Source organism: Austrofundulus limnaeus, unplaced genomic scaffold (assembly GCF_001266775.1).
Source record: "Austrofundulus limnaeus strain Quisiro unplaced genomic scaffold, Austrofundulus_limnaeus-1.0 Scaffold24, whole genome shotgun sequence".
Taxonomy (NCBI): Eukaryota; Metazoa; Chordata; class Actinopteri; order Cyprinodontiformes; family Rivulidae; genus Austrofundulus; species Austrofundulus limnaeus.
In genome coordinates, this window is record NW_013952426.1 from 2370486 (window position 1) to 2383230 (window position 12745).

Below are 12745 nucleotides of genomic sequence, written 5' to 3' on the forward strand. Positions count from 1 at the left end.
TAATCAAAATAAATACAGCATTCCTAATTTTCATGTTCCGTTTGCAAAATATTCGATTTCCACCCAAAACTRTCCTCTCTACCTATTAACAGGTACCTTAATGAATTTTCTTGGTTAAATCTGTTCCTGACTTTACCTGCAAACACATTTTAATGTTGTGGCATATATGAAAACCCCAGCTTGATTATTTCATAAATGTCATATGAAACAAAAACCTTCAGAGTAATTTCTACTTGCAACGCTTTTTAGTAGAAAATGCTTCCAGAGCAGAGKTGGGCCATCCTGGTCTAGAGGGCCACTATTCTGCATGTTTTACTTGTTTCTCTGCTCCAGCACACCTAGTTTGAATGAATGGGTAACAAGCTTCTGCAGAACGAAAAGCTAATTCAGTCACTCAGAATCAGGTGTGTTGGAGCAGGGAAATGGATAAAACATGCAGGAGGGCGGCCCTCGATGATCAGTATTGCACACAATTGCTCCAGAGAGATAGCAAGTTAAAGATTTATACTTTCTAGGAAAAAAAAACACTCTCATGAAGACACTTGTTTAAAACAATGTGCTGTTTGTTGTCACAGTTCTGACTAAAACCAGAAACGTATCTGAAAGTTACARTTTGTTCCCTCCAAAGACCTATTTATTTACATTGGCATTAAGAATAAAACTTAAATCTGAGTAAAGTTCATCAGCTTGTGCATCTGTCATCACAACTATTGCTTTATGAAAAAAAAATCTGCAGATTCTTGTTAAAGAGCTTCATTATTTCTGTAATGTCATCTTTTCATTGCTTAACCATGTTTTATTTGTTCTTCAGTTTGATAACAAAAYTTCAATCATACTTTTTATTTTCTTTGCTCCGTGTTTTAGATGATCACATACTGTTAAAAACACATTTAACAGGGTTATAGTGTTGGGTCATTATTGAGATTAATTTTTCTGTTGAGATTAATTTTTCTTACAAAAATAAAGAAAAAAACACATTTTTAGCAGGGGAAGGTGAACACATCATTTTTTGCCTCGTAGCTTTGTATTTCTTGAGACRCACAAAAATATTACTTTGCTGAGTTTTGTTGGTGACTGAGTCRCAATTAAAAAAAGACTGCATTATTTGAAAGAGCTTTTTCCTCACCTGCTTTATAAGCTAACAGGCTAATCAAGACTAAATGGCTTTTTACAAGCTCAGTACTAATAGTTGGAGAGGGTAAAGCAGTTTATAGGGCTCAATGATGGCACGTCAGGCCAGCTCTTTATAGACATGGGATGATGGTGGTGTTACAGGGGGAGTTTGTGCAGGTTGACTTTTTTCAGTGATCAATGAGAGGAGGCATTTTTATCCTTGTCCTGTCAACATTAAACTTGTGYGCTGAAATAATTTATAATCGAAAAGAAGCTATAACCCAGGGGTTGTCAAACCTGATATTTCTAAGGTCCAWATCTGAGTTCTAAAGGTCAAAGGTCTGCACAACTTGCAATAAGGAAATCCTTTTTATTAAATTTGCTTAAAACTTAAAAAAATAATTATATTACTTTCCTATAGTTGTTTGCTTTCGAACCTAACCTGTTGTAACTTTTATTTTAGCATTTTTGTTAGAATAATGTAGATGGGGGCTTTTGTATAAAGAATATTTATAGTATTATACTATTATAACTAATAGTATAACTAATACTTACTATATCATTAATAAAATATTTCTTGTTGTTTTTCATCTGTAACTGTTTACCAAATCTGTTTGAGGATGTTCCAAATTCAGCCATGTCTTAAGCCACACACACAGCCACTTATTGCTCTTTTTTTACTTCCTCCTTTCTCAATTCTTGTCCTTCCTCACCCAGATCAATACTATAGATCAGCAAGCTACCCGGCTGCAAAATGACCACATCACCATAAATACACACACACGTTTGCACGCACGACTGTTACATCTTACTAGTGAAGAAAAAAAATGTCTATAATAAACATCAGCTGGCTTGTGTGTGGTCTCATCTCCCTGCACAGAATTATCATCAGCGTTGTGGTCTGTACATGTCTGTATTGATTTAGTTATGGCTGCTTCATATGCTGCTGAACATTGTTAAATGCACATTTTCAGTTATGCTACCGATTCATCAGAGGTTGCTCAAAAGCAGTAGAAAAGTTGACTGAGTGTAATGCAAGACATCAAGAGAAGTCAGAGTCTGAACATGATGCTGTGAAAAATGCAGAGGCAGGGAAATTATTATTGTGCATATAAATAAATAAAACATTGAATATTGTATTTTTTATGTAAGACAGGTTAAGATTTGTAGTACCCATTTATATGATCTGCTCCAGACCAGCATTTTCCACTAGCCACAGTGTTGCTGTGTCTGCTGTTCAAAGTTGTGAGTCAGCTGAAGGAGATGAACATCCTACTGATATTTACACAAATAAATGACTAATTGATGGACTCAATACATGTCTATTTTTTGACTTCCCTACTACCTACAGCCTCAGAAAAGCAACATCAGACAGATCTAATATTTTATTAAGACTTCATTGAAATAATAAATTCTTTGAGTTGATGCAGTTGAGCTAGATTTTCCAGTGTGAAAAAGCAAAAACATTTGAAAAGCCTTGCATTACTTGTTTTACTTGGTCAACCAAGTAAGCAGTATTTTTTCTCGTTACCTAATATTGCTAAGTACATTATCTTTCTTTTACTTTCACATGTATACTTTTGCTTTTTATCCCATTAGAATTACTCAAGTGTGAAGCTGAATTACCTTTTTATTAAAATTGTTTTAGTAAAGTGGAGATAAAGTAATCTATTGTCATCCCTATGGTAGAAATGTAGGTATAGTCATCTTAACATATTCATATGTGTAGATACCTATTTTTCTATTAAGGAAATGTAAATTAAACAGTTGATATTTTTAATCATGAGAGTTTTTCTTTCTGGCAAAATCTTTGAAATGGACAGATATAAAGACCAGAGAAATGTTTCTTATTTTGATCTGGCTTGGGTGGGAATTAATTGGTATTTTTATTGTAGATTAACTTCATTAATGCAGCCTAAGCATAAACAAAATTTCTTTTGTTCTAGGGTGACTGAGGAAGAATCAACAGCAACCACTATGGAGGCTCTGAAAGCCCGAATCAGGGAGCTAGAGAAGCAGATACTTCGAGGAGACAGATACAAGTGTCTCATCTGCATGGTGAGTATTTTTTTGGCTTTCATATAGCCATCCATACAGCCATCCTCTATCGCTTATGTGTGGTTGAGTTTCTGGGGCAACAGGTCCAGGAGGGAACTCCAGACATCTGTCCTCCCTACAACACTGTCCAGTATCTCCAGGGGCATCTCAAGGCATTTTTAGACCACAGCGAGTTCTTGGTCTGCCCTGGGGTCTCCTTTTAGTTGGTTCCCAGAAAACTTCCTAAGAGAGGCATCCAGAAGTCATCCTAATCAAATGCTTAAACCACCTCAGCTGACTTCTTTCAATACGAAGGAGCAGTGGCTTTAATCCAAGCTCCCCCTGGATAGTGGAGGTCCGCAGCCTATATCTATGGCTGAGCCTGGCCATCCTAAAAAGGAAGCTTATTTCGACCTCTTGTATCTGAGATCTCATTCTTTTGGCTATGATCTATACCTCGTGAATATAAGTGAGGGTTGGACATAGACAGACCAACAGTATGCTTTGCCTTTTGGACTTCACTCTTTCTTCACCACAACAGAACAAAGCCCCACACTCTGTACTGAGGACTTCAAGATACTTAAACTCCTCTGCYTGWGGCAGAGATTCAACCCTGAACCAGAGGGAGGATTCTACTTTTTCTGGTTGTAAACCATGGCATCTGACTCTCATCCCAGCCACTTCACACTCACTGAAAACTACCCCAGTGCTGGAGGTTGAATGAATGCTTTTGAAGGTTTTGGCTCTAAGACACCAACAGAACTTTATCATCTGCAAAAAGCAGACAAGAAACTCTGAGATTCCCAAACCAGTCAACCTCCTCTCCTGTTCATGAACACCATAAACAGGTTTGGAAACAAGGGCAGGATCCTGACCCAGCTCCTAATATGGTAATACAGGAACCAAAGAGCTTTTAAAAGTGACCGCTGCATCTCGTATTCCCACAGCACTCGCCACAGAATGCCTCAGGGAACACAGTTATAAGCCTTCTTGAGAGCCACCAAACGTAGACCAGAGAATTGAACTTCTGTGACCCCATTTGGTGTTCCAGAGAACTGTGGGTGAAGGTCTGGTCCACTAGCCACAACAACAATGAAAGCCATTTCTCCATTTGAATCCAAAGTTTGGGAACCGCTACCCAGGTCTGCCACTCCACAGGAGTGTCCCAGTCCTCCATATGACATTGAAAAGGCATAGCTTCTGGCCCTCGAGGTCCGCAGCCCTGCATGTTTTACTATTTTCCCTCCTCCAACTCACCTGATTCTGTCAGTGAATTACCTCTTCCATGTTCTGCAGAAGCCTGAAAATCATCCATTCATTCAAATCAGGTGTGTCAGGGAAGAGAAACAAGTAAAATGTGCAGGGCTGCGTACCTCAAGGACCATAACTGACTCTCTCTGGATAGTTTCATAGACTTTATTGCCATGAACATGTGGAACCATGATTTGAAAATGTTTACAACATGTGTGTATGTTCTACAACATATTAGATACTGGTGCTGCTTACATGTGGTGCATGTCGGACATATGGGCATATCGCATTATCATTTTTTATTTTGTAGGAGCTCATGCTGCTTTTGTGACTTGATKGTTGTTGCTTTTGCATGGCTTTCCAAATTCTGCTGGTATGTGTTCTGCTGCATAATTCATGGCTTTATTCTACTATCTAAACTAAGGACGTCATGTGTGGATGAACACACAATAAGATTAGACTTATCATTTTGACTCTTGAGGGCGTGGTGGCAGTCWTACTTGAGAAAGAAATGATTAAAGTATTGTGTTCTGATTGGAATCTCAGATTGTGTCTCATGTCTTGGAAATTATCAAGCAGGAAAAGGAAACCCCAGGATTGAGTCATTTTAAGCAGTTTATTTGCAGATGCAATAATGTCTGACACAACACTAGAAGAGATGATTAATAATTATTTTCCTGGTGTGACTGCTCTGTTTTTGTAAAGGCAACATGGCAGCAGATTGCTAAATTTTCTCTCTTATTTTTATTCAGAGATTCAAATGCCACTAGCTTTTGTAAATAGTTCAGATTAAATGGGTAATGCAAAYGCTGCTGGTTTTAATGAGTCACATGCTGTTTGTCTACCAGGTGATAACATAAATAAGGGAGGGTTTAATTTAAAAGTGGAAACATTGTGATTGTCCAAAAATATGTTGTGTTTTTGTCAGTCAAGTTGGAGGTGCAAAGTTCACTTTGTGAAAACTTTGTACATTAGTTAGATGCACAAAATCCAAAATAGAGTTCACAAAAATCATGCAGACTGTTAGTGAATCTCGGTCTGTTTTACCCAAATTAGTTCACAATGTGTTGATTTTAATTTATTCCTAATGCCGTTTCAAATGATCTCTGTTGTCTTAGTTCACGTATAAAGCTTCTTCCACATCTGAAAGRATCCCCCATCTGTGTTTGTGTTCCCTTCTTTATGTCATCCTGTCATTCAAGCCTTTGGTCAGTGCTGCATTGGCATTCTGTGTGTGTGCGCGCGTGTAAAGCAGGTAATTACCAACGCCTGCTCTTCCTAAAGGTCGCTCAGTGCCTGAGGTGACACGGAGGGCAAGGCACAGCGATCGATCACTCACTGCCCCTTGGACACACGGCTCCTCTCCGCTCATCTGTCACTGTCCTTTATCTCTCGCACACACCGAGGCACTCAGAGAGACGCAAATGTGTGCACACATTCGGACGTCTTCTGTCTAATCTGTCTGTCTTTAAGTTGTCTCTGTGCTCTGGCACTGTTACGTCGTCTAATCAGAAGCCAACAGGTTACTCCCTCTTGTGGGCAGAAAGGAGAGCAGAGATGCAGATTCAAGCACAAATTATTTTTAATTGTGCCTCTTAAATTATTGAATCATACACCACTGAAACGCACATGATTTAAACAAAGTTAAGTCGAGCTCTTCCTTTCCCTTGCCTGTTTGTTGCTTTACTTCAACTTCATATTCTCTGTGCATTTCTACCACCATCTGCAGGTCATTTTAGGAAAGGATTTTTTTTATGTTAAGAGTTCTACATGTGTTACTTAATGTAAAACATAATTTCTACATTTTTTAAACTTTAGCTCATCAAAGAAAAAAATGCACATAATTAGTGCAAAAATAACTCTTATTTTAAATTATAGACTGTTGTCCAAATTCATGAAATAGTAATCTAACTTCACTGAATTAGCAGATAATTTAAAGTTTTCTTTTTTATGTAAAATCTGACAAGTTAAAAACAACAAGTGCAGTAATTCACCTCATTTCATTTGATTTAAATTTTAGCCACAGAGAAAAACCTAGTTAATAAAATTGTGTAGCGTTTTTTTTTTTTTTTTCAACAGTGGTTCTCGATGGTGCGTGACATAATTAAATCAATTCATTTTTTTAGATTTGCCACAGTTCTCATAATGTTAGATCATAACATGATCATACATTTCTCTAGCATAATTTCAAACGTGGCCTACAAGAATATTGTGTCTTGGTTGTTCACCGGGCTCATTTTAGTCCATTTTTATGTGAGGAATATTAACCAACATTAGCATCCTGATTTTTTTTTAAATTGTTTTATTTGAGTCATTTGCCATCGTATCTGAATGGGACAAATTTGTCTTATTGCTTTAAAGCTATCGATCTTGTAGTGGTCACTGTTGGACACCTCTGCGTCTTTTTGTGTGGCCCCATGTGTTGTTTGTCCACGTGTGTGTTTGTCACACTTTAGTGTTTGCAATTCGTATGGCTCTATTATTAGTTGCCACCTTTCACCCCTCCCTCTCCTTTCCCAACCTCACCTTCCCTCCTTCCGCAGAGAAAGCCTGCTATCCAGTCAGGCGCGGAGATCAGGAGCATAGGGGTGTGGCCGGGGTCACGGCCACTGGCCAAAGAGGTCGGAGAGCGGCAACCTAAGTCCCTCCCCCTCGGCCTGTACTGCCTATACAGGGGCCTTGTGATTGGTGGCTACAGCAGCAGCATAAAGAGRCTCCTCCCACAGCCCTTACGGAGGGTAAGGCACTCCCTCCCTCCGTCTCACACCTGTCCTCATCCCCTTATCACACCCATTCCTCTGTCATATATCGTTTTATTTTGAAAAAGAAAAGTGCGCTCTATCATGGCTTTGTACCGCATCTTCCCTGTGCTTGCTTCCTTCCATTTTTAGTCATTGCCTGCCTGATTTCGTGTCAGTGTGTTTGGCGTGCAGGTTGCCGGTTCAGTGACACCCCCTTGTGCTTGCCTTGCTCAGTGGTTTTTACCTTTTCTGGCTGTGTCGTTCCACGGATAGTGGTCTGATGTTGTTGGTTGGTCAGGAAACGTACATTCTGTTTTTGTTTTTTTATTACTGACTTGGATGCAAACTTGGTATAATTTATGTTTTTTTCTTTCTTTCTCATTTTAGGACTCCTACACAATGCCGCTCACCTCCATCCAGTGTTGGCACGTTCATTGTGAAGAGTGCTGGCTCAGGACTCTGGTACGCCTGAACACACACACACACACACACACAGACAGACAGACACACACACACACACGTTTGCACAGCTATCCATTTGGGGACATTCCATTGACTTCCATTACATTTCTACAGCCTAACCCTGACCACAAACCCTAAGGCTAACCTCACAGGTACCTACCTGACCCTAAAACTAACCTAAACTCAATTCACACCWTGGTCCTAAACCCCAACCCCCAACCCACCAATGGCATTTAAACCAAATGGGAACTTGACTTTTGTCCCCAAATGCACAAATTGTCCCCAAAWGTAGGCATTTTGTCTTAAAATTGCCCCCAAATGTCACCAGAAACAACCCCCCCACACACACACACGCACACCACCGCTGCGCTCACACACGCGCACTCTGACTGCTCTTTTCTGCAGGGCAGCTCTTCATGATACGCAGTTATTGCAGCCTCATTTCATAGTCAGTGAGTTTCTCTCTGCTCTCGTGCCCAACAGGGAGAAACTAAAATGGAATATTTCCCAAATGACCTGTTCTCTTATTGCACACACAATCCAGGCAGTGCAAACACTTTTAGTCTCAGTAGGGGAAGAGCTTAGATGGAATGGCCCCCAAAAGGCTTGTTAACATGTTGGAATAAAGTAGTCAACTCTAACCTCGACTGTTTTCTCTGCGTGCACACACCTCTGTAATTTTCTTGGTTATTAGTTAGTCTAATATATTCAGTTGAGTGTAATTAGCTGGTACTAATGTGGTAAATGAAGCATAAAAGGCAACAGTGTTTTTTAAGCTGGGGGGATAAACAGTCCTCTCATTGTCCCTCTTCCTTTTTTCTTTGTTATTATCTCCCCTCATCAGAAAATTCCTCCCTACTGTCAATTTTCTTGTCTCACCTCACTTTAGGTTCCTGTTTAAACAAAGGTTAAAATAATCTTACATTGTATAGTGTTCTCTCATGAAGTTGTATTTTGCATGTACACAATATATTTCTCTATGTATGAAAACATTTGGGTAGCGACTGGCAGAAATAAGTTCTCAGATGTTGTCGTTAGGAGTTGATTCTTGATTAATCTATTGGAGTAAAAATAATTTTCAATTATATATCTGTGTGTGTGTGTGCACAGACGTGCATGTTACCATCACAGGTTTAATTTATGCAACATTAAACTCATAGTCTGGAGAAAGCTATAAAAATAGGAAGGTCAGGCTGATCAAAGTAAACACCAACCCCCCTCATTCACTCACATCCCCTGCCTTCCTACTGCTGTAATGAGCACCGCAGCTGGAGCGCAGCATGTCAGGCACACACCTGTGCATGCTTACAGCAGTGCTAAACGTTGACAGGCTTGTAAGTAAATAAGGAACAYGCTCCATTAAGACTGCTACGCACCTCTCGAGACGTAAAACAGCTGTTCTTATTCATGTGGTTGTGAGACGTTCTGTTCCACRTGGACGTGTTTTGATYTAAAGAGAAACTGTAGTACAGAACTCCTGCTAAGCCCTCCCACTGCAGCWCACGTCACTGACRCATTTCTGTCAAAGTCGCAATTTTACAGAATACTGTAATGTTACACTGATCAGCCATAATAATATGACCACTGAYGCATAAAGTRAAACTTTTTRTCTTGGRTGAAGTGCRRTGATTCATCAATAAAACCAACATCCTTGCATTTGTGTAGTTTTTGTACTTTCCATCTACATGAATAGTTTTAAGGCCTATCATGCTCCCCACATAGCAATACACTCCCCACCCAGCTCCAGCTAGACAGCAGTGGGCCCTGCTGGAAATCCAGTGAAATCAAGCACCATCAACAGAGACTACTAGGCTCCTATAAAATCCAGGGCTCTAGACCAGGGKTGGGCAATCCTGGTCCTCGAGGKCCGCAGCCCAGCAGGTTTTATGATTCTCCCTGCTCCAACACACCTGATTCAGACATTGAATTACCGAGTTCTGCAGTATGGAGGACTGACACTGACATAACTAGAAAAGAAAAGTAGAAATATATAAATGGACCAATAAATAAATTAAATTAAAAATGTGCCAATTAAATTTTAAAAGGAGAGCTTAACCTCACGTTTTATAATTTAATTGACCTTCATATTTATTTTTTCCAACTTAGTTCCAACTAATAATATATTTTTGCACATGATTTACATTTTACTGTTTTTACTGTTTTCACTATTTTTAATATATAATTATAAATACTATATAATTATATATACTATATAATTGTTTTATAATATATAATTATAAATACTATATAATTATAACATAATACATAATTTTATTATATATATTAGATGCACTGGTGCAACCAGTGCAAAAAGTTAGTCTAGAGCCCTTAAATCTGTTATTTTTTCCCATCAGTGTGTGAATGTCTGAAGTGTAAAGTGCTTTGGAGTCCATGTGGACTTGATAAGGAAAGTTCAAGTTCAAGCCATATTTAACCATTTCTCAAAATCCCTTTATTTTTTTTTTTTTCAAATTCCACTGTTCTGAATTCCACATTTTTATTCTAACCATATTTATTAACCTAAAAGTGTGTAATTCTGAAATGACTGAAAAATAACTTGACATTAATGGCTGTTATTTCACTTTTACGAAAATGACAAGTTGTTATGCTTAAGCAAATTAAATGCTTTTGCAAGGTATTTAAAAGTGTTTACAGTACTTGTTTTTTTTTTATGAACAAAAAACATTCTTCATGAGTAAAACAGAATCTCACATATCTCACATTAAAAAAGGTATCTTTAAAATAAAAATGCTTTAGGGTTTGACTTAACATTAAATAAGTCTCATAAAGAAACAAAACCTACAAACAGTAAAAAAAAAATTTCACACTTGCCTATTGATTAGGATCTAAGTTAATTTTTACTTCTGCACCAATCAGTTTAAAGAACATTATCTCATATTTTATAATTTAATTAGCCTTTGTTTTCTACAAATAAATTTAACCTTAACTGTTTTCATTGGTTACTCTTGTTGATCTTAGTCATTTTAATAAAGTAGTATACAGGGATGCTCTTGATTTTTTTAACACTTCCTTTTTCCTTATTTAAATACATTTTCCCCCTTTCTGCTTTAACTGAAAACATGTCTTAGTAATAAGAATAAATTAAATGAGATCACCAGTTTGTATGATTTCCACTGCTTGTTAACTCCAGATGTACTACATTTRTGTACTTTCATTTTTGGCTGCAAATATTCTATAAACACTGCACTTCAATAGCTAATAGAAAGAATGCACCAGCAGCCAGCAGTTCCCACCCAGCAGAGAACAAACGGGCCGGTAGGAAGGTAAAGACAGTGTTTGAGACCACCCAGTCACAGTCTTGTAATGCTGTTAGCCCTGTGTAGCATATTATCACCTGCTGCTTTACTGCAKATGGCATACTATCAAAGCAGCACACAGAGAAGAGCTGCTGCCAACAGGCAGATTTACACACATTCTTGGAGGAAATTAGTGATTTGCTACAAGTTTTTTGTCCCGTCTGTTGAAGCTTTTTCACATATTACAAACATTTATAAATAATTTGGTGAGTTCTTTACATCAACAAACATTCTCATGAACTTAGCCTTAGATAGACTTTTCTAAACTTTTGTTGGTTTTCATTATAGGTGTTTTTTTTTTTTTGCTATTTATTCACAGATAATTTTCTAACTGTCATCTGTTTCTTTCTCACAGGGGAACAAGAAGCTGTGCCCGCAGTGCAACACCATCACCTCACCCGGAGATCTGAGGCGCGTCTACTTGTAAAGAGCACAACCCTTGCCTTTTCATTTTTCCAATTCATTCCTCCATCGTGGATTTCATCTTTTCCCTATCGTCATTTGGTTTTCTCTCTTGTGGACTGGGTTTGAAGMTCTGTGAGGAGGTAGAGACTCACATGGACTTGAAATGACTCTCGTGCTGACTGCCTGGTCATCCACTGAAAAAAAAAGGAGATCTGCAATTTCTAATGGTTAACACGTTTGTTCCACCATGATGCTGATGTCCAAAGAAGGACTTTTAGCCAGTGGAGAGCCTCAAAGCCTAGCTAAGTCCTGCTGACACCTGGTAGCTTCATGATGCTGGAGGGGCACCTGAAAGGAACTTCTGATAACAAACTGAGACCCCTTTTTATTTTCTCCTGCTTCTTTAACATTTCATCAGTGCTGGATGGCAGGCACTACAATAAGGACTTTACGGAAACGTTTACCTTCTTTTATTTTTTTTAACCTTTTTTTTTTTCTGTTGCGGAAAGAAAACTTTGTCCTTCCAGAACTTTTTCCTTGAGGAAATTTTAAAAAGGAACTGATCCGTGAAAATGAAGCTTTCAACCAAACTGAGAACAACCTGTAAACTTTTGAAAATAAGTTTGACACTCTTGTCTCCTCCACTTCTTCACTTCCCTCTTCTCTCTTTTTGTGGTGTTCTAGTGAAGTAAACCAAATTTTCTACCCCTCTTAAGATGCAGTGCAAGCACATGTAATATAGTTCTATGTGTGTTTACAATGTTAGGTGTAAATGACATAGAGTTCACTCAAAAACATTACATCAAACGATACACATTAAAGTATACATTAAAATTMTGTTTTAAGTCGAACGTTAGTTTGGAAATAATGTTTGGGAGAAAAAAAATGACCAGAAAAAAAGAGCCTTCTGTATTTTTTGAGGGGAAAAAAAGAAATTTTGAAGATCTGTTGAAGTTTTGACTGTACRGGAATTTAAGAAAATAAGAAACTACTCAAGACTAGGTGGTTAAGATTTCTGTGGTGTAATTTTTTTCTGCAGGGTATCCTTGAACTGTAGGTCCGAACATGAAAATAAGAACAGATGTTAGTTTTATTGAATGGGGAGCTTCATTTTGCCCAATATTCCCTGAAACTAAGCAGAGTAGTAGAAGGTTTTTTTTTTTAGATTATTATCCAGCTGAGCTTCTGTTAATCACCATTTTTTCCTCTGGATTTGCAAAACATGTTCAGATCATAGTTTATATGCACTTACTTTAATTTTTAACCCCTTCCCAAGTCTCAGAATAATTTTCTTTCTGTTCTCCTACTGCTATGCTGCAAAAGGTCTCCAATGGGCAGCTTCTTTTGAAACTATACTAGATGAGTGAAGGTTCTGTAAAAGAAAGATGCCCGAGGCTGAACTGGCGATCTCCACAACCT

At 38.1% G+C, this 12745-nt stretch overlaps 1 protein-coding gene across 8 annotated transcripts in view; it reads left to right on the forward strand.

Moving 5' to 3' along the window:
* The window catches only part of rnf220a (ring finger protein 220a), a 182240-nt gene extending 169670 nt beyond the window's left edge, over positions 1-12570 (forward strand). For 4 of the 8 annotated variants that reach the window (XM_014004485.1, XM_014004486.1, XM_014004484.1 and 1 more), the window contains 5 exons: positions 2125-2131; positions 3060-3171; positions 6945-7139; positions 7530-7604; positions 11277-12570. In XM_014004485.1, the coding sequence (XP_013859939.1) occupies positions 2125-2131; positions 3060-3171; positions 6945-7139; positions 7530-7604; positions 11277-11348 (461 nt within the window). In that variant the 3' untranslated portion in view covers positions 11349-12570. The remainder of the gene's footprint in view (positions 1-2124; positions 2132-3059; positions 3172-6944; positions 7140-7529; positions 7605-11276) is intronic. The other 4 variants (XM_014004488.1, XM_014004489.1, XM_014004490.1 and 1 more) reach the window with 2 other exon arrangements.
* The last annotated feature ends 175 nt before the right edge of the window (positions 12571-12745 follow it).